Here is a 19,657-nt window from a genome sequence, read left to right on the forward strand (position 1 = left end):
AGCTGCCGAAATGCCTCCCGGGGACCCGCCGCGTCCTGGCAGCGGAACTGCCGAAAACGCTGCCGAAATGTTTCGGGGCCAGGCCGGGATCCGCTGGGGCCTGGAGGGGAGCGCGGACCGGCTTCGGCCTGAGGCACAAAGCCCAGGGGTGTGGGCCCGAGCGGCACCTCGGGAGCAGCGGCGGGAGACGTAGGTATAGCTTCGGAGGTCGCAGCGTCGGGGCTGGAGGACGCGGGGGCAGGCGGCAAAGCCTCTGGAATTGAGGAGCCCTCAGTGTTACGCTCAAGATCTGAGCTCGCGTCAGCTTCTTCCTGTTTTTCCAACTGAGCCGCCGCGGAGCTCCGGGTGGCCGCCAAGCCGGGCTCCATCGTAGCCAAGACTCCAGTTCCGGGCATCACTCCTCGTCCAGCAGCTGCGGGCTCAACACTGCGTCTGCGCGGGGGCAGAGTAAGGGAGGAGACGTTTCCCGCTGACGGGCAAGGGTCCACGCCACCCCTGAAGAAGGTGGAAGCGAGGCGGAACGAGAGAGCGCCGAACTTACCTACACCTGCGAAACAGAGCAGCCGGAAGCGGAAGTCTACTCTGACGCCTCTATGATCAGGTCGGTGCACGAGCACCCGGAAGTTGAGTCCTGGCTTCTGGAAGTGGCGCCCTCTACTGTTAGCGAGTCACGTCAGGCGCCTGCGACGCCGACGTGGTGCGGCGCTGGGTTCCTGTCAAGGGTGGCGCCTCAGAACTCCAGTTCGAAGCCGACGAGGAGGAGGAGCCGGAGGAGGAGCCGAAGGAGGAGCCGGAGGAGAAGGAGGAGGAGGAGCAGGCTAGTGACGAGGTAGACTTCGAGTTCGGGGACCTTTAGGCGAATGGGACGTGGGCCGAGGACGGCAGGGAGAGTGCGGCTCAGTAAAGTCGGCTCACGCGGTGGGGCCAGCAGGGCGGTAGCGCGGGCGTTTCTGCGAGGATGGCCAAGCACGCCTCGCACAGAGTCAATGCTCGGGAACTCTTTGCCACTTTTTTTTTTTTTTTTTTTTTTGCGTGTCCTCTGAAGCCCGTGGAGCAGCGGCTCTGTGGGTTCTGCTTTTAACTTCAAGATTAGTCAGTGGACAGAAAACGCGTTGCCCCAAGTGGTGGTCACGAGCCACATGTATTTACTGAGGCCTTGGCATATAGCCAGTTCGAATTGAGATGTGCTGTCGTGTGAAATCCACACCAACGTAAACTATGTCAATACTTTATGTTGCTTACATGTGATGTATTTTGCATATGTTGGGCCAAATAAAATACATTATTAAAATTAATTCCAGCTATCTCTTTTTACTTTTGAAATGCGGGTACCTGAAAATTTTAAATTACACACACGACCTATATTATAATGTTTCTGTTCAACAGGTTTAGGCCGGAGTGTTGGCGTCAGGCTGCCTGGGTGGAATCCCCTCGGCAGAGTTTGCCTTGCTGCCTCTGACAGGGATAGCACTTGTCTCAGAGTTGTTGAGAGGATTAAGTAAAGCCCTTGGAAAGAAAGGGCATTTAAATGCTTTCTGTTGTTTTCAGGAGATGGACGGCTTGCTATCTCTGAGCTACAGTTTTCTTATCCATAAAGTATGGATGTTGTAGAATTTATTTCACAGAGCTGCTGTGTGAAGTTAGTGAGATGATGCAGGGAAAAGCATGTAGCTCTGACAGCTCTTTGGTAAATGGTGTTATATTGTCTGGGAACTGACTCACAAAAAAGGTTTTGTTTTGTTTTTTGTTTGCCAGAGAGTGTTTGCTAGAGAAAGAGAGAGGGAGAACACTTCATCCCCACCATGGGACATGGTCATGCTGAAATCCCTTCTCCTCCATGTCTCCTTTCTTTGGGATTTTGGGCATGCACATGCTTGGCGTGTTTTTCAGGCCACTGGATCCTGGATGCGAACCTCTCGGTAGGCTACATTGGATATCTTAATTACCAGGCTATGGGCTGGCCTCACAAATAGATTTTGTATCACCATTTTATAGGAAGGGGAACTGAGGCCTAGAGAGGGAGAGAGACCCTATATGAAAGATTTTGTTTGACATTTATACTCCTTTTGCCCTCTGTGCAGGACGGATGGACACCAGTACATCAGTGGCCCTGATAGAAAACTTGTCCCTCCCATATTAGGTAGCAGAAATGCCATGATATGTTTCTGTGCATAAATACATCACGACTTTTCTGACAACCTGATATATGTAGAAGTGGATCCTCATGGAACACTTTTTTTTTTAAGACTTGTTTATTTAAGTTTATTTATTCATTCATTTATTTTAATTTGACCAGAGAGAGTCAGTAAGAGAGAGAGAGGTAAAATGAGAAAGCAAGCCATCAGGTCTAGGACTTGAACTGTGGTCAGCTATGTGGAAGTGTCCAGTGCCTTAACCACCATGCCACCTGTTAGTCCTTTCATGGGATACTTTCTACAACCTGCAGACCTTGAAAGTCATTGCAATGGGTCTTTAATGTATTTTAGTTACTGACATATAAAAATTGGGAGATTTCACATGCATATCTGGATTTTTAGCTTCTTTTGGAAAATGTAGACCTCACCACACTGAAAAACATTAGTTATACACATTTTCTGCTAGTCAATAGTCAGCTGAAGCTGATTCCTTTAGACAAGCTACTCTTGTTGGCTGCAGTTCCCGCCATGCCCTGTTATGCTTTAAAACAGAACAATTTGCATTTACTATTGCTCTCAGGTTGTTTTCCTTAGAGCCCATATTTTCCTTTATTTTCTTTTTAGAGGTGGGAAAACAGAGATTTAATCTTTGTTTTATTTACTAGCTTCAAACCTTTACTTCTCCTGCCTGGCCCCTTAGCAGCTGGGTTTACTGCCCTAGATGAGCCAACAGTCCTGTTCGCTGCGTGGTAACAGGCAAGCAGTTTTCAGTACTAAGGAAGCACCAAACCCTCCTGCAAGGTTGAGCAATTATGGAAGGCTTCACAGAGGAGGGGAACCTTTGAGCTGAGATTCAGGAAGTGTTGACAGGGCCAGCCCTACTGAGCAGTGGTTAAGCACTGTGGTTTGAGAGCAGGACCCCATGTGGCCAACCACTGTTTGAATCCCAGCCCCAGTGGCCTGAAAAACACACCAGGCTTGTGTGGGTGTGTGCCTAAAACCCTGATGGGGAGGAGAAATGCGTAAAAAAGTATTGAGTGGCACCACCACCCCCATTTGAGGGGGTACTTTCTCTGTCTCTGTCTCTATTTTTTTAGTAAGTACACATGCCCTCTGGCAGTTAAAAAAGAAAATGCTTCAGCATCAGAAGATGGCATAATGGTTATGTCGCTGGACTCCCACATAGTCAACCACAGTTCAAGTCCTGGACCTGGTAGCTTAAAATTCATGTTGGGCACATGTGCATGCACACCCAAAATCCCAAGAGGAAAATGAAAGATAAGGGATTGCAGCATGGCCATCCCCTGGGGTGGGGGGGTGATTTCTTGCTTTCTGCCTCTCTGTCTGTCTCTGTGTCTCTGGCAAGCACATGTGCCCTATAGTAAAAATCTCTCTTAAAAAAAAAAAGAAAAGAAAATGCTTCGCTGAGGGCCTTCACTCTTTGGACAAGTTTTAAACCACAATCTGCAGGAGAAGGGGAAAGGGGACTATATGGTTGTTTTGGAACAATTATTCTTGGCTACCAGAATCAGTAACAAGAGTGACATCAGTCCAAGGTTGGATAGTCTCTGAGCAGATGTGTTTGCAGAAGAAATGCTCGTCTGGTTGTAGTGGTCTTTGTACAAGGTTGTGATATGGCAGAGTTCTCTAAGAAACAGTTTTATTAGGCATATTAGCCTGAAAAAAAATACCTCCTCCATGGCCTTCCAGGCTTGGATGACACAAATTATTACATTTTCATTTTGAAAAAACTTTCACAGGATAAAAAGGGTGAAATTAGGGGTCATTCCGGAAGGCTCTGCTGGTACAAAGGCACACAGAGTGCAAGCAAAAGTCTGTGCCTGTTGCAGGCTGGGAGGCGAGGGGAGAGGAGCTGGGATCTGGTGAAGGGATTAAAGGTTGGTGTAAATTCAGTTGTAAAGACTGGTATTCCGGGACCAGCAGTTAGCGTGATGGCTATATCACTGGACTCCCACAAGTCAACCACAGTTCGAGTCCTGGACTTGGTGGCTTAAACTCACATCAGGCACGTGTGTGTGCATGCCCAAGATCCTGAGAGGAGAATAGAAGGATTGCGGTGTGGACTTCCCCCCGGGGGTGATTTCTCGCTTTCTATCTCTCTGTATGTCTCTGTCTATCTGGTGAGCACATGCACCCTATAGCAAGAATAAGAAGTAAAGACACCAAAAGGTGAAGAACTAACGCCAAATCATAAACCTAGTAAGTGGTTACACAAGGACAGAATCTTTTGACTTTCGATCCAATGCTGTTATTATATTAGACATTTTATTATTGCTAGACAAGGGGTTTACTTGGGAAGGAGTCATAAATCATTTACGTCATATTACTTGACTTCCAACACCCAGTCTGGCTCCATCAGTGAATGTTGATTAAAGGAAAGGTATAGATTGCAGACTAACCCTATGAAGAGTGAGCTCTGATATGATTCCCAGACTTTTTTTTTAAGGTTTTTGCCACAGGGTACTTGTGTTTGCTAGAAAGAGAAAGAGAGAGACAAAGAGGGAAAGTGAGAAATCACCCCCCCCCGGGGGTGGGGGGGATGGCCATACTTCAGTCCCTTCTACTCCATTTTCCTGGGATTTTGGGCATGTGCATGTACGTTCACCTGGTATGAGTTTCAAGTGACCGTGTCCAGGACAAACCATGGTCGGCCATTTGGGAGTCCAGTGCCTTAACCACTACACCACTTGCTGGTCCCAACTTTGGTGTCTTTTGATGGTACATTGTTGTTGGGGGTTATGGGCACTGGACTCCCACATGACCAACTACAGTTCGAGTCCCAGACCTGGTGGCTTGCTTTCTCACTTTCCCTCATTCTCTCTCTCTCTCACTCAGCATAATTTTCTGGAGATTCACACAGGTTGTTGCACATATCAATAGTTTATTCCAGGGCCTGGCTCCGTGGCACAGTGGTAATATGCTGTTCAAGAAGAGCTGATTCCACGTGTTGGCTATGGTTTGGATCCCCCACCTGGTCAGCCTGACATGGTTGTCCATCGTATGGGTATACCATAGTTTATTTAACCAGCTACTTATGGAAAGATATTTAGGTTGTTTTCGATTTGGGGCTATTACAAATAAAGCTGCTACAAATGATTTTATGATATGACCGTGGGTACTCGTATAATCTTTCTGAGCCTGGACTTAATAACACCCGCCAGATAACTTTGAATAGTGAATAAGGAAGTATATGTAAATGAATTGGTACAGGGTCTGGTCACAGAATATGCGGTTAGTAATTTTTTCAAACAGTTATCATTATGAAGAGACAGCACCTACTTGAATACATAAGTTCTTATATGTAGTATTTTTAAAAGTCATAAACATTGCTGTTATCATTAACTATTCTTGAGCATCTGTGTGTAACTGACACTTTATTTGAAGATGAGAAATTAAGGTCTACAGAAATTAATGCATTTCTCGGTGTTTAGCCAATGCATGCCAAGATTGAAATCAAACCCAGGTCTAATTTAGAAACAACAGGAAGTCATGGAAAGCCTTTAAGCAGGGAACGGATGTGATCAGAGTGAGTCTCCTTACTCTGGAAACATTGTGAAAAATATTGCTTTATTGTTAAATACTTGGATTATTTCTGATTTTTTCATCATTAAAATAATTTGACAGGGGCGACTGTGGCCTGGTGGTTAAGGCAGCTGGATCTCCCACATGGTTGACCAGGCCATTTGAGCCCCAGACCCAGTGGCTTGAGAAACGTCCTGGGCATGTGTGCATGCATGCCCAAAATGCCAAAAGGAGGGAAAGATGGAGGAGAAGGGATTATGGTGTGACCATTCCTATGAAGAGTAGGGTGCTTTCTTCTCTCTCTCTCTTACTCTTTGTCTCTGGTGAATACATACCAGCATGCCCCACTTTTTTTGGGACAGGGTCTTTCTGTGTTTCCCAGGTCATCCTTGAGTTTCCACGCCTCCTGCCAAAGCCTCCCTCGTCACTGGGATTATAGGCACATGTTTCAGAGCCTGTTTAGATTGAACCAGGACTCAAACCCAGGCCTCTCACGTAGTCTGGCCTTCTGAAGCAGAGTGTCTTAGCAACACATACTACCACGGCTAGCCCTCTTGCAGTGTTTTGAATTACAAGTGTCTGTTGCTATTAAATGTATTTGGTTTCTGAGTTTGAAAAGCAGATGATAGCAAGAATTTGGATAGAAAAGGATACCTGTACTTCCTTAAAATATAATTCAGAGGACTGAATTAAATAGTTTGCTATATATTGCTATCTTTCTGTAGAGATGTGTTTGAACCATAGAACCTTAGGACATCTCATTTTACTTCACAAATTAGCAAACTAAAGTTTAGAATGTGGAAGTACTAGCCAGAGCGGTGTTTGGTGATATCTCATTGTGATTTTAATTTTATATTAACTTTACATTATTTTATATTAACCATATATTTATTGCTTATTTACCATCCCTATATCTTCTTTAGTAAAATGTTTGTTTAAACCCTTTGATATTTTTTACTTTTTTTTTTTTATGGAGAGGTTTTCGCTATAGGGCACGTGCGCTGGCCAGACAGAGAGAGACATAGAGACGGAAAGCGAGAAATCACCCCCCAGGGGGGATAGCCACGCCACAATCCCTTCTCCTCCATTCTCCTCTTGGGATCTTGGGCACGCACGCACACGCACCCGGTGTGAGTTTTAAGCCACTGGGTCCAGGACGCGAACCACGGTTGACTACGTGGGAGTCCAGCAACATAGCCATTATGCTAACTGCTGGTTCCCGATTTTTTTACTTTTAAAATAATTTAAATCTTACTGAAAATTTACAAGAATAGTACAACAAATTATACTTTTTACTAAAAATTAACTATTAGTAAATATTTTGCTATTTTTGGTTTCCTAGTGTATGCTGTGTGTGTGTATGCTGTATATATATAAATGTATATATACAGATATTTAAGTAGAGATATATATTTTTTCCCCAAACTATTTGAGAGTAGTTTGCAGGCATCATGCTTCTTTATCCCTAAATACCTCAGTGTGCATTTTCTAAGAATAAGCACTTTCTGGTACATAATCACAGTATAATGACAAAAATCAGGACATCTAACATGAATCCAATATCATTATCTATTTAAATGTTGCAATTGCATAGATTGCTTCAATAATGTTCTTTAACATTTTTTTCTCCCAATGAAGTTTTTCTCCCAATGAAGGATCCAATTCAGGAGGAGCACACATTGTTTAGTAGTCATTTCAATTTAGTCTCCTTCAATCTAGAATGGTACCGTAGTCTTTTTTTTTTTGGTTGTTGCTGAAATTATGTCTCCTGGTTAGGACCAGCAGATGGTGTAGCAGTTACGTTGCTGGACTCCCACACGACTGACCTCAGTTTGAATCCTGGATCCGGTGGCTTGAAAATCACACTGGACACATGTGCTGCATGCCCAAGATCCCAGGAGGAAAATGGAGGAAAAGGAATTGCAGCATGGTCATACCCCCTAGGGAGTGATTTCTCACTTTCCCTTTCATTTTGTCTGTCTCTCTCTCTCTAACAAGTGCACACACCCTAAGGCAAAAAACCTCTAAAAAAAGAAAGAAATTATAACTCCTGGTTTACAAGTAATCATTGTACAGTTTTGTGAAGTACAGTATGGTTTTTCAAAGCACGTGTGGTGTGTAATATTCAAGGATAGAGACATATTCATTGTCTTCAGCATTGAACATTACATAATGTTGTACACATTTGGTAACAGTTCTACCATTTTCTTTTTCTTTTTTTGGCAATATATATTGAACTGTCAGAAACGTGTTTACTCGACTGTAGTATACAGTTCCATTACCTACTTCACTTCTTTAAATGCATTCTTGTGACTGTTGCTCATTTTCTTTTGACCCCACCCCACACCTATTACTGTCTCTACTTCTGTGACATTGAGTACTTGAGTTTCTGTCATGGAGTGTGGACTTTCGGTATATGTTAAGTGGGACATACAGTACTTTTTTTTGTAGCCTACATGATTTCACTTAGCATTATAACTTCTAGGTTTGTCCACTTTGTGTCAAATAACAGAGTTTTGTTGTTTTTTATGGCCGAGTAGTATTCATGTATATATGCCACATTTTCTTTATTGCTGTTTCTTTTTAAGAATTATTTAACTTCATTTATTTTATTTTGTTTTATTTTATTATCTTGGACCAGAGAGAGACAGTGAGAGAGCTAGAGAGTGAGAGAGAGGGAAAGTGAGAAAGCAAGCTACCAGGTCCAGGACTCAAACCATAGTCAGCCATGTGGGAGTCCAGTGCCCTTAACTATCATGCCACCTGCAAGCCCTCTTTTCTTTGTTTTTTAATTTGCCAGAGGGATTGCTAGAGTGAGGCAGAGAAAGACAGAGGGGCACACATGCACATATGCCCAGCACGATTTTCAAGCCACCAGGTCCGGGGCTTAAACCGCAGTTGACCAAGTGGGAGTCTAGTGATGTAACCACTATGCCATCTGCTGGCCCCAAAGTAAAATATATATTTTTTTTATTTACTTATTTTATTTTATTTTTAAAAATTTGACCAGAAGGATAGAGCAGGAGAGCAAGAGTGAGACTGAGAGAAAGTGAGAAAGCAAGCCACCAGGTCTGGGACTCGAACCACGGTTGGCCATGTGGGAGTCCAGTGCCCTTAAATACCATAACACCTTCTAGCTCCCCAAAATAAATTATTTTAAAAATTTACTTATTTATTTCTTCCATGAGGGAGTGGGAGAGACAGAGAGATAGGTTCCCCCAGCAGGGTCTTTACACCATGATCTACTGTCATTCTCAATCAGCCTGGGTGTGCGTTACATGCCTGTTATGCTCAGGGAGGTCCCAGACCTTTTCCCATGTAATTTCAATTGTATTACCACTATACCACTGCCTGGCCCTCTGAGGAGAAACATTTGTATTTTATTTGAAAAATTTCTCACTTGAGGGACCAGCAGATGGCGTAATAGCTACGTTGCTGGACTCCCATGTAGTCGATCGCCTTTTGAGTTCCAGACCCGGTGGCGTGTGCATGTGTGCCCAAGATCCAGAGAAGAGAATGGAGGAAAGGGATTGTGGTGTGGCCATCCCCCCTGGGGGGTGCTTTCTCACTTTCTGTCTCTCTTCTCTCTCTTTCTGGCAAGTGCATGTGGCCTATAGCAAATAATCTCTCCAAAAAATGTTTTTTCATTTGAGATAGTGTACTCACATGCATGATGTGTATGTGCGAGAGAGGGAGAGACTCTCTCCTCAGGGCCTCACCACAACACATTTCCCTTCCCCACAGCCTAGTCTAGGTTGATCCTAAGTGCTTAATCTAGCTGGACTATGTTTGCAATTACTCAGATGTTAATATTTCTTTTTCCCCATACGCCAACATAAATTCAAAGGCCTATATACTTTATAAGTTGCCGTTTTCTTCTTTCACTGATTTCTATTCTGTTGCAGATCTCTTGGTTCCCAGGGAGTTTTCAGTGAGCCTGGTTTTACTGTGGTGCTCTACCAGCAGCTCTGCATTCTTTACTGCATTGCACTGATTTTGTTTTATTCCGTAAAATGTATTCATTCATTCTGAATAGGATGTATAATATGACATATTCACACACACACACATACACACAGTACAGAAATCAAAAGTCAAAAGAGCAATTGTTATACTTCTGCTTCTTTTTATGCCTTTACTATCCCATCTTACTAGTTTATTATTGTTAGTTCCTTTTATATCTTTAAATATGCTTACATATCTGTTTCTTGGCTTGTCAGTATCTTAAGACTTACAGCTATAAAAGTGGAAGAAATCAGGATATTTATACTACCTCCCACTTCCTCTCCCTCTACACTGCTATACTTATTAGCTATATTATTTCTTGACCTCTTTTAAGTCATTAATTTCCAACCCCTTTACTTGATTTTTGCAATCCTATTCTGTTTTCAGCACAGGTAGCGTTCTTTTTGATGTTTCTGAAATGACCTTCAGTTCTGAGATGGTTTATTTTTTAAAAACACTTCTTTCTTGAGCTGTGCCAGGGCCACCTCTTCCAGTTGTTTCATCATCTCTCCTTTGAACTACTGCCTTTTTGCCTTGATCTCCTGTTTTAAAATTCATTAAGCCTTTTGAGTTCTTTATATTCATGCTTATCATCTGTTTCATGTGATTTTTTTTTTCATGAGTGTCTTTTATCTGCCTTTTGTTTTTCTTGTTCCCTGCTTCTCTCTCCTTTTTGGGTAATATATTTACATAGTTCTGATGCGATTTCTTTTCTTTTTTAATTTGCCAGAAGGCATGTGTTCTTGCCACAGAAAGAGACAGAAAGAGAGGGAGATAAGTAGAGAGAAAGCACCTCACTAATGGGGCATGGTCATATTGCAGTCCCTTCTCCTACACTTCTCCATCCTGTTGGGATTTGTGGCATGCATGCACACATCCCTGATGTGTTTTTCAAGCTGCCAGGTTCAGTATTCAATTCTGATGCTATTTCTTTTTTAATAATTCTCTTTTAGACAAACTGAGCTCATCCTAGACCAGCTTGTTACAGTTATGTGTGGGAAAGGGATTAGAGTAAATTCCAATTTGGCAGAAGACCTCAGGTTCCTAGCAAAGCTCATGAGGTCAAGGATTTCGTGTGAGTATATGGGTTGGTTTAGTCCTTCCCTCTTCCTAGTAGTTGGAGCTTGGCAGCTGCAGAACCACAAAAATGGTGTGTCTGTATATTTCCCTGGTCAGCCCACTCCCCTGCTTCACCTTGGTGTCAGTAGGATCAGGGAAGCTTCCAAAGCTAGCTCTTACATCACCATTCCAATGTTCTACAGAAGGTGCTTTTGGTTTTGCCCTCAAGATGCATCATCTTGGGAACCAGCAGTTGGCGTAATGGCTATGTCGCTGGACTCCCACGTAGTCGACCGCGGTTCGCGTCCCGGACCCGGTGGCTTAAAACTCACGCCGGGCGCGTGTGCGTGCGTGCCCAAGGTCCCGAGAGGAGAATGGAGGAGAAGGGATTGCGGCGTGACCATCCCCCCTGGGGGGTGATTTCTCGCTTTCTGTCTCTATGTCTCTCTCTGTCTGTCTGGTGAGCGCACGCGCCCTATAGCGAAAAAACCTCTCCAAAAAAAAAAGATGCATCATCTTTTTTGGAGAACTCGGCATCCTGCCAGCTGTCTGAGACCCGCAGTCACAGCATTCTCTGTTGGCATTAACCTGTGTCTTCTGAGCATTTATTACATCTGCACAGCACACCTGCTGCTCTCATCACCTTTGCCCTCTGGCTGCTGGAGTGTGCAGCCCAGAAATACTGGGGAGTTAATGCCTCCAAGAGCAGCCCTCAAATCTAGGCATGCTCTCTATAGTCTTACTAAAGGTCCTAGCACTTTGGAACCCCACTTTCCTATAGGAGTAACATGTTCATGAGCCTTTGACAATTTTTAAAAATTATTTTAAATTTAATTAATTAATTTTAATTTGACCAGAGAGGGACAAAGCAAGAACAAGAGAGCGAGAGAGCAAGAAAGAGAGGGAGAAATAATTCTTTTAAGAGAGATTTTTGCTGTAGGCTACATGCACTTGCTGGAGAGAGACAGAAAGCAAGAAATCACCCCCTGGGGGGGATGGCCATACTGCAATCCCTTCTCCTCCATTCTTTAGGGACTTCAGGCATGCATGCACATGTACTTAGCATGAGTTTTAAGCTGTCGGGTCTAGCACTCGAACTACGGTCAACGACGTGGGAGTCCAGAAATGTAACCATTAGGCCATCTGCTGGTTCCTCTCTTTCTTTTTTTTCTTTTTTTTTTTTTTACAAAATTTGTTTAATCTAGGGAAGAAAATTAGATGATTTTCCTCCTTAGCTTGCTAACATAACAAGTTATATTTATGGATTCTTTATGAACCACCTTTGCTGCGCTGGAATGATGATTGATTTAAATTTGCCAGAGGATGTTTACACTTGCTGGAGAGACAGTGAGAGAGAGAGGGAAAGTGAGAAAGCACTTCTAATGGGGAAAAGTCAAGCCATAATCCCTTCTCCTCCATTTCTCCCTCCTTTCAGGATTATGGGCATGCATGCATATGTACCTAGCATGTTTCTTAAACTGCTAAGTCTGGGACTTGAACCAGGTGATCAGCTATGTGGAATCCAACTGCCTTAACCACCACACCATGGGCTGGCCCAATTATGTTATTTTATTTTAATTATTATTTTATCTAACTGTATTTATTTATTTTAATTTGACCAGAGAGGAACAAAGGGGCGGGGGGCAGGAAATGAGAACTCAAGCCACTAGATCTGGCCAAACCATAGTTGCCCATGTGGGAGTCCAGCACCCTTAACCATCACAGCACCTGCCGGCCCCACAATTCTGTTATTTTTAAACGTGCTATTGAATTCTATTTATTTATATTAAAAAAAATTTAAAACAGTATAATAAATCTGTAGCTTTAAAAATTTTTATTTAATTTTATTTATCATTATTATTTATTTATTTATTTTCTAAGAGAGGTTTATGCTGTAGGGCACATACACTTGCCAAAAAGACTGAAAGGGACAGAGAGACAGAAAGCAAGAAAACACCCCCCCCCCAAAAAAAGAGGGGAATGTCACACCGCAATCCCTTCTCCTCCATTCTCCTCTTGGGAACGCACTTATATGTGCCCAGTGTGTTTAAGCCTCTGGGTCTGGGACTTGAACCACGGTCGACTACGTGGGAGTTCAGCAATGTAACCAGTACATCATCTGCTGATCCCTACCATTATTATTGTTTAAAATTGATTAGTGAGAGACAGAGAAAGTGAAAGAGAGAAGGAAAGTGAGAAAGTAAGCCACTAGGTCTGACACTTGAACCGAGGTTGGCCATATGAGAGTCCAACACCTTAAATACCATACTACCTGCTGGCCCCATCTGTAGTTTTTGTTTGTTTGTTTGTTTGTTTGTTTTTTAAATACAAACTTTATAAGGTTTATTAGAATATCAATGTCCTCCTCACTTCATAAGAAGAATTAGGGGTAGTATTTTTCTTTTTTATGCTCTGGAGCAGTTTACAAAACATAGAGGGAACTAGCAGATGGCATAATGGTTACATCACTGGACTCCCATGTGGTTGACTACAGTTCGAGTCCTGGACTTGGTGGCTTAAACACGCTGGGTGCATGTGTGTGCATGCCCAAAATCCTGATAAGAGAATGGAGGAGAAGCAATTACAGTGTGGCTATCCCCCCTCGGAGGAGGTGATTTCTTGCTTTCTGTCTCTTTGTCTCCCTGGCAAGTGCATGTGCCCTATAGCAAGAAAAAAAGAAACTCTTAAAAAAAAAAATAAAAAAGAAAAGAAACATTGGATTTATCTGGAGTTTTCTGTGAAATCTTCAGTACCTGGTGATTTTTTTTCTTTTTTGTTGGTAGTAGTGGTGAGAGAGCTCTTTTATAAGTTCTCTGTTTCTTCTATGAAAATTAGTCTATTTAGATGTGTTCTAGTAAACTCATTTCGGTACATTATGTTTTCCTAGAAAGTTATCCATAAAATCCCAGTATTGAAGGTTGACAACAACTTCAAATTCTTTAAAAACCTTCTTGAAACATGTCAGCAGGCTAGCGATGGCCTGTGGACCATTTTACAACCACCAATTATTGTAAAGAATTTTGAATTTTAGACATCAAAGGGGCCATATAAATCCTGTATTGAGGGTTGTAAACAGATAACATGAGTGGCCTGTGAATTAATTGAATGAGGTGAGAACTTTGGTGAACGGGAGAGCCCATTCTCCATTAAGACAAGCAAGTCAATTTTTAAAATATTTTAATTTCATTTACTATTATTATTTAATGTGCCATAGAGAACATGCACTCACCAGAAACAGGCAGAGAGAAAGAAAATGAGAAAGCAAATCAAATCACCAGTTCTGGAACTCAAATTGTGGTCAGCTGTGTGGGAGTCCAGCACTTTAACCACCATGCCATTCGTTGGCTCTGCAAGTCAATTTTTTTTTTTTTTTGAGAGGGATTTTTGGCATAAGGTATATGTGCTCACTGGAGAGACACAGAGAGAGAGACAGAAAGTGAGAAATCATTCTTGGAGTCGGGGGCGGCCATGCTGCAGTCCCTTCTTCATTCTCCTCTTGGGATACTGGGCATGCACGCATACATGCCTGCCATGAGTTTGAAGCTGCTGAGTCCATTACTCGAACCACTGTTGACTACATGGGAGTCCAACAATGTAACCATTATGCCACCTGCTGGTCCCGGCCCTGCAAGTCAGTTTTTAACTTTTAATTTTTTACAATTATTATTATTATTAAGTTTGGTACAGATCATGTGTCCTTACTAGAGAGACACAGAGGAAAAATGAGAAAGCAACCACCAGGTCAGGTCTGTGACTCTTAATCACCACATCACCTGCTGGGCCATGAGAGAGTGATACTTGTGACAGGTCTTGTCATGTCACTATCCTCCTGCCCCAAGTCTCCCAATTAGCCAGGATTAGAGGAATGTGCCACTGTGCCTGATCTGTTTAGATTGGTCTGAGAACTGAACCTGGGTCTTCCAAGTGGTCCCAGACTCATGTAACAGTGCCCTACTGCTTATACCACTGTGGCTGGGCCTATTTTAAACAATATGTCAATCAAACACCAAATAGGTCAAATAAAGCAGTCTGCAAGCTCAGTTAGCTCCACATGGCCCATGAGTGGCTAGTTTGTGGCCTTCACTAACTGAATCTCACTTGCCTCTTTGGGCCACATGTTAGCTACCTCTCACATTTCTTGAATAGGCCTTTGCCTTTCTTCATATATCTTTCACTGCTTTATTACAATGAGATATTCTCTGAGCATTTTACTCCCTCCCATATTGTGAATTCTTCATGTGCAGGGACCATGTCTTATTCACCTTTGTATGCTTTGTGCCTATTTGGAGCTCTGTTAACATTTGTTGTATAACTTTTTATGACCAGCAAAACAGTAAGAATCTTTTCATCTTGAAAAGAAATTATTTGTAGAATTGGATCTAACTACATTTTATGCATGATAGAAATGAAGCCCAAAGTTTAGTGACTTACCTAAGATCACCTAGAAACAGGAGTAGTGCTCTATCATTCTACCCTATAATGATTTGAATGGTAAAATCAGCAACTGGAACAGAAGTGGAAATTTCTTAATTTCTAGAGCTGACATTAATGTCTGAGTCCCCAGCCTACTCTTACAACTCAATTTAAATGTCTTTACATAAATTTGAGATCCAGTCTAGTGATGTTGAGTAGATAAAATTTTAGGCTTATTGATTCATCTGGGGCCAGTTCAAAGCTTTCCAAACTTCCTGCCTCTTCTTCCTCAAGATTGGCCCAATTCCCAGAGAAGTTGTACAGCCACACCTTCAAAAGGTAAGGTTGGCCTCATCCCTCTCCTGCTTTCTCAAAGATAGTCCCAGGATTAGCGGTCTTTTTTTTTGGAGAGGTTTTTCCTATAGGAAACATGCGCTCGCCAGAAAGACAGAGAGAGACAGAGACAGAAAGTGAGAAATCACCAGGGATTTTGCAATCCCTTCTCCTCCATTCTTGGACTCGAACCACAGTCAGCTACATGGGAGTCCAGCAACATAGCCATTACACCAACTGCTGGTCTTAGGACTAGCAGTCATTTAGCTCCTTTGGTCCCAGTCTTAAACATGGGGTTAGGTGTAAGATCCCCATCTTGTGGTTGGGGATCTTAATGCTTACGGGTGCTTAGTAAGATTCTGGTTGCTTTCCACTACCCCTTTTCCCCCCGGAATCTTTCACTGTGACATAAAGAGATTCTGATAGTGAGATTTTCTCAGAACAAGGCTTCTGGCATCTGTTGGTAGGGTTTGGGGAGTGGAGAGGAACTTTTGTCTTGCCACTGAGGGAAGCTATTTGTTTTCATTGTATTGGATTCTTGGGGAGAGATTTGTTGTCCTCCCCTCAAAAGGCAAAGGGGCGAGTTGTGCCATTTGCTGACCTAGGAACCATGAGGAGATATATGGTATCTCATAGCTGGCAGCTCCTGAAGACGGAACTGGTGAGGAGGGCCGGGGTCCTGGGAGGGAGGGGGGAAGATTGAACAGACAGGTATTTTGAGGAAAGAAGAGGCAGGTGTAGCACAGGGCCTGGGATAACTGGTGGCTACCCTGTACTTTTGCAGTCGCAGCATGGTACAAAGCAAGGGATTCCAGACTGGGCTTCCGAAAGAATGAACTTTGGCCTCTGCCCTGTAGCTTACTGCCCCCTTGACACTGGGCAGGCCACAGGCCACACTCTGAGCCCCTAAGTCCTGTTATGTATCCACTATTATGAGATTCAGGCAACAAAACAGGACAGTCAGATAGAGTAATAGGTTAAGCTGATGGACTCTGGAGCAAGACTGCCAGGGTTTAAATGCCCATCACCTACCAATCACTTAACTCTAGGCAAGATACTTGGTTTGCTGTGTCTTTGTTTTCCTCTCTGTAAAGGGTGATGATAATATTAATACCTTTTAATAAATTTACTATTGAGAATGAAATAAGTTAATTCATATTAGAATAGTAAGTAGTACCCAACAATAATAAATCATACTCAATAAGTATTTATTTTATTAATAAAGTATCTTTCCTCATATTTCTTTTAGATATCTAATTTTTAGGGTAAAACTTTACAATCCCTTGCGCTTTTATTTCTTTTCACTAGTGACTAGTCCCTTGCTTGAGGTTGGTGTTGCCCTTCCTATTTATAATATATATTACTGTATATGCATATATCCATAAGCACTTTCTTTAAAACGACAGTTAATGGCATCATAGTTTACTTTTTTCCACTCAAAACTGATCCAGCTTTAGCCACACTGACCTCATAAATCTAGTGCTATGTATCCTGTGACTGTACTATAGTGTATTTGTCCCTTCATCTGCTGATGAGACTTAACTTGTTTTCACCATTCATTGTGACAACAGCATTGTGATCATCCTCATGGCTAGCTCCTTGTGCACGTATGTGAGTTTCTCTAAACAGCATGTGTAAAATGTGTACAATTCTTCTACTGTGAAGTACACATATTTTCCACCTTATAAATTTTGCCACTTTGCTCTACAACATGGTTTTACCATGATTCTAAGTTCCGCAAAGATGCATCTAAAAATGGTATCTTTTTATTACCATAATTTGCATTTCTGTTATTTCTAGTGATGTTAAGAATCTCTTCATAATTTATAGGCTTTGAGTTTTCCCTTTGAATTACTTGTTCATATCCTTTGCTCATTTTGCTGTTGGGTTATTTGTATTTTTCTTTTGATTTGTAGGATTGAAAAAATTAATTCTAGATAGTAATTCTTTGTTGATTATATGCATGGCAAATAGATTCTTCTAGTCTGCAATTTGTTTCTTCACCTTATGATGCTCTTATTAACAGACATTAATAAGTAAAAATTTTAATTTAATTTTTGCATATTTTAATTATGAAAAATTTCAAACAGATGTTGAAATATATGTACTTATGTATTTATATATAAATTAAAAGAATCACTTACTAGACTTAACAACCAACATTTTACCTTTTTGGCTTTGTGTGTTTGTATTTGCTGAATCATGAGGGAATTATCCCACATAGCCACAATAACACTAAGAAAATGAACACAAGGGGAGCGTTTGGTTCTCACAAATGTGCTACTGGTCATCTGCACTGAACAGTCTAAACCTCAGTGTCCTTGTCGTCAAAAGGTTAAATATATAACTTGAAGGGTGATTTTTGAACCCTTTTAAAGAATCAGTTGGTTAGGGTCCGGCAGGTGATGTGATAGTTAAGGTGGCCGGACTCCCACATGGCTGACAGTGGTTTGAGACCTGAACTGGCAGCTTGCTTTCTCACTTTACCTCTTCCTCTCTGTCTCAATCTGGTCAACTTAAATAAATAAATAAATAAATAAATAAATAAATAAATAAATAAATAAATAAAATAATGACAATGAATAAAATAAAATAAAATAAAATAGAATCAGTTGGTCACTATATTTAGGGAATGACTTTTGCCTTTTTAACTTAGTACTTTTCTAAAGTTGTCCGTTCTCATCTGAGAGGGCCTCTTCCCACTAAATCTTAGTGCCACCAGGTATAGTGGATCTGAATTCTTTTTTTTTTAAGCCGTGATTTCTGGTTTATAGCTGTAATCATTCTACATCTTTGTGAGGTAAATTATGTTTTTTCAAAGAATGAATACAGTGTGTAATAGTTAAATTATGGATGTACATATACTCATCTTATTCAACATTGAACATTATGTTATCCACATTTGATAATCTATTGTTATTTTTGAAGTATATATTGAATTGTCAATGCCATTCTGAATTCTAAAATATAGCTCTCCATTTTAGCTTCTTATGTTTTTATGTCATTTAAATCTTCTGAACTTTTTACTAGATCTGATTCTACCTGTTCTGTTTCTTTTTTTTATTTTTAAGAATTATTTATTTAATTTTATTTGTTATTATTTATTTTTCAATTTGACCAAAGAGAGACAAACACAGAGAGAAAGGGAAAGTGAGAAAGCAAGCCACCAGGTCCAGAACTCAGACCGTGTTTGGCCATGTGGGAGTCCAGCACCTTAACCACCATGCTACCAGCTGGCCTCTCTACTTGTTCTGCTTCTGACTGTACCTCATAGCCTGGTATCACTTGGCACTGGAAGTAACACAAACTCTTTGAGAAGAATCACCATCTCACCTTTTTTTTTTTGAAGAGGTTTTTGCTATAGGACGCGTGCGCTCGCCAGACAGACAGAGAGAGGCAGAGAGACAGAAAGCGAGAAATCACCCCCCAGGGGGCATGGTCATGCCGCAATCCCTTCTCCTCCATTCTCCTCTCGGGATCTTGGACACGCATGCACACACGCACACACGCCCGGTGTGAGTTTAAGCCACCGGGTCCCGGGACTCAAACCGGGTTGACTATGTGGGAGTCCAGCAACATAGCCATTACGCTAACTGCTGGTCCCCACCATCTCACCTTTTAAGGCTAGACTTTTTTCTTTTGTTTTGGACCGACAGGTGTAACTGTTGTGTATATCCCTTTTTATTTTTAAATTTGTCTCCTATTCCTTTTTCTGAGTTCAATAAATTAGAAATTACACACCATTCATCCAGTCACCTGTCTGGAGTTTTTGTTCACACATCTTGCCAGGTTGAGGGGGGGGGAGGATAGTAGTCTAGATAGGGTAGGTCCTTGTAACTTACACGTTGCATTATAAGGGCAGCCCCTATCTGTCTACTCTTGTATGGAGCCAGATACACATTTATAATAACTAACTGCAGAATATATATGGGGAAAATAAAGTTTTTTTTCCTTCTGAGAGAAAGAGAGAGAGGGAGAGAGAGAAAATGCCCAACAGGGTCCTGATACCAGGAGTCTGCCTTTTAGCTAGCCGTAGATCACTGACAATGTATGCCCAGTGTACCCAGGGAGGTCTCCAGATTTGAACTGGGAACCTTCCTGGCCTAATGTAGCATCACATTTTACCACTGCACCACCATCTGGCCCTAGTCTTTTGAGTATTTTTTAAT

General features: G+C 41.9%; 2 protein-coding genes across 3 annotated transcripts in view; one reads left to right on the forward strand and one right to left on the reverse strand.

Annotated features, from left to right (window-relative positions):
• The window catches only part of SCAND1 (SCAN domain containing 1), a 946-nt gene extending 260 nt beyond the window's left edge, over positions 1 to 686 (reverse strand). The window contains exons 1-2 of the mRNA XM_027770166.1: positions 542 to 686; positions 1 to 432 (exon numbers count right to left, since the gene is read on the reverse strand). The exon at positions 1 to 432 is cut by the window's left edge and continues 260 nt beyond it. Coding sequence (XP_027625967.1) covers positions 1 to 395 — 395 coding nt within the window. The 5' untranslated portion in view covers positions 396 to 432; positions 542 to 686. The remainder of the gene's footprint in view (positions 433 to 541) is intronic.
• A 15,252-nt stretch (positions 687 to 15,938) lies between these two features.
• Positions 15,939 to 19,657, forward strand: part of CNBD2 (cyclic nucleotide binding domain containing 2) — a 59,844-nt gene continuing 56,125 nt past the window's right edge. Inside the window, exon 1 of one of the 2 annotated variants that reach the window (XM_006144078.1) lies at positions 15,939 to 16,149. In XM_006144078.1, the coding sequence (XP_006144140.1) occupies positions 16,099 to 16,149 (51 nt within the window). In that variant the 5' untranslated portion in view covers positions 15,939 to 16,098. Of the gene's footprint in view, positions 16,150 to 17,092; positions 17,247 to 19,657 lie in introns of those variants that run through there. The other variant, XM_006144079.2, reaches the window with a different exon arrangement.

The sequence above is a fragment of the Tupaia chinensis genome, unplaced genomic scaffold (assembly GCF_000334495.1).
Source record: "Tupaia chinensis unplaced genomic scaffold, TupChi_1.0 Scaffold000115_1, whole genome shotgun sequence".
In the NCBI taxonomy this organism is placed as follows: Eukaryota; Metazoa; Chordata; class Mammalia; order Scandentia; family Tupaiidae; genus Tupaia; species Tupaia belangeri.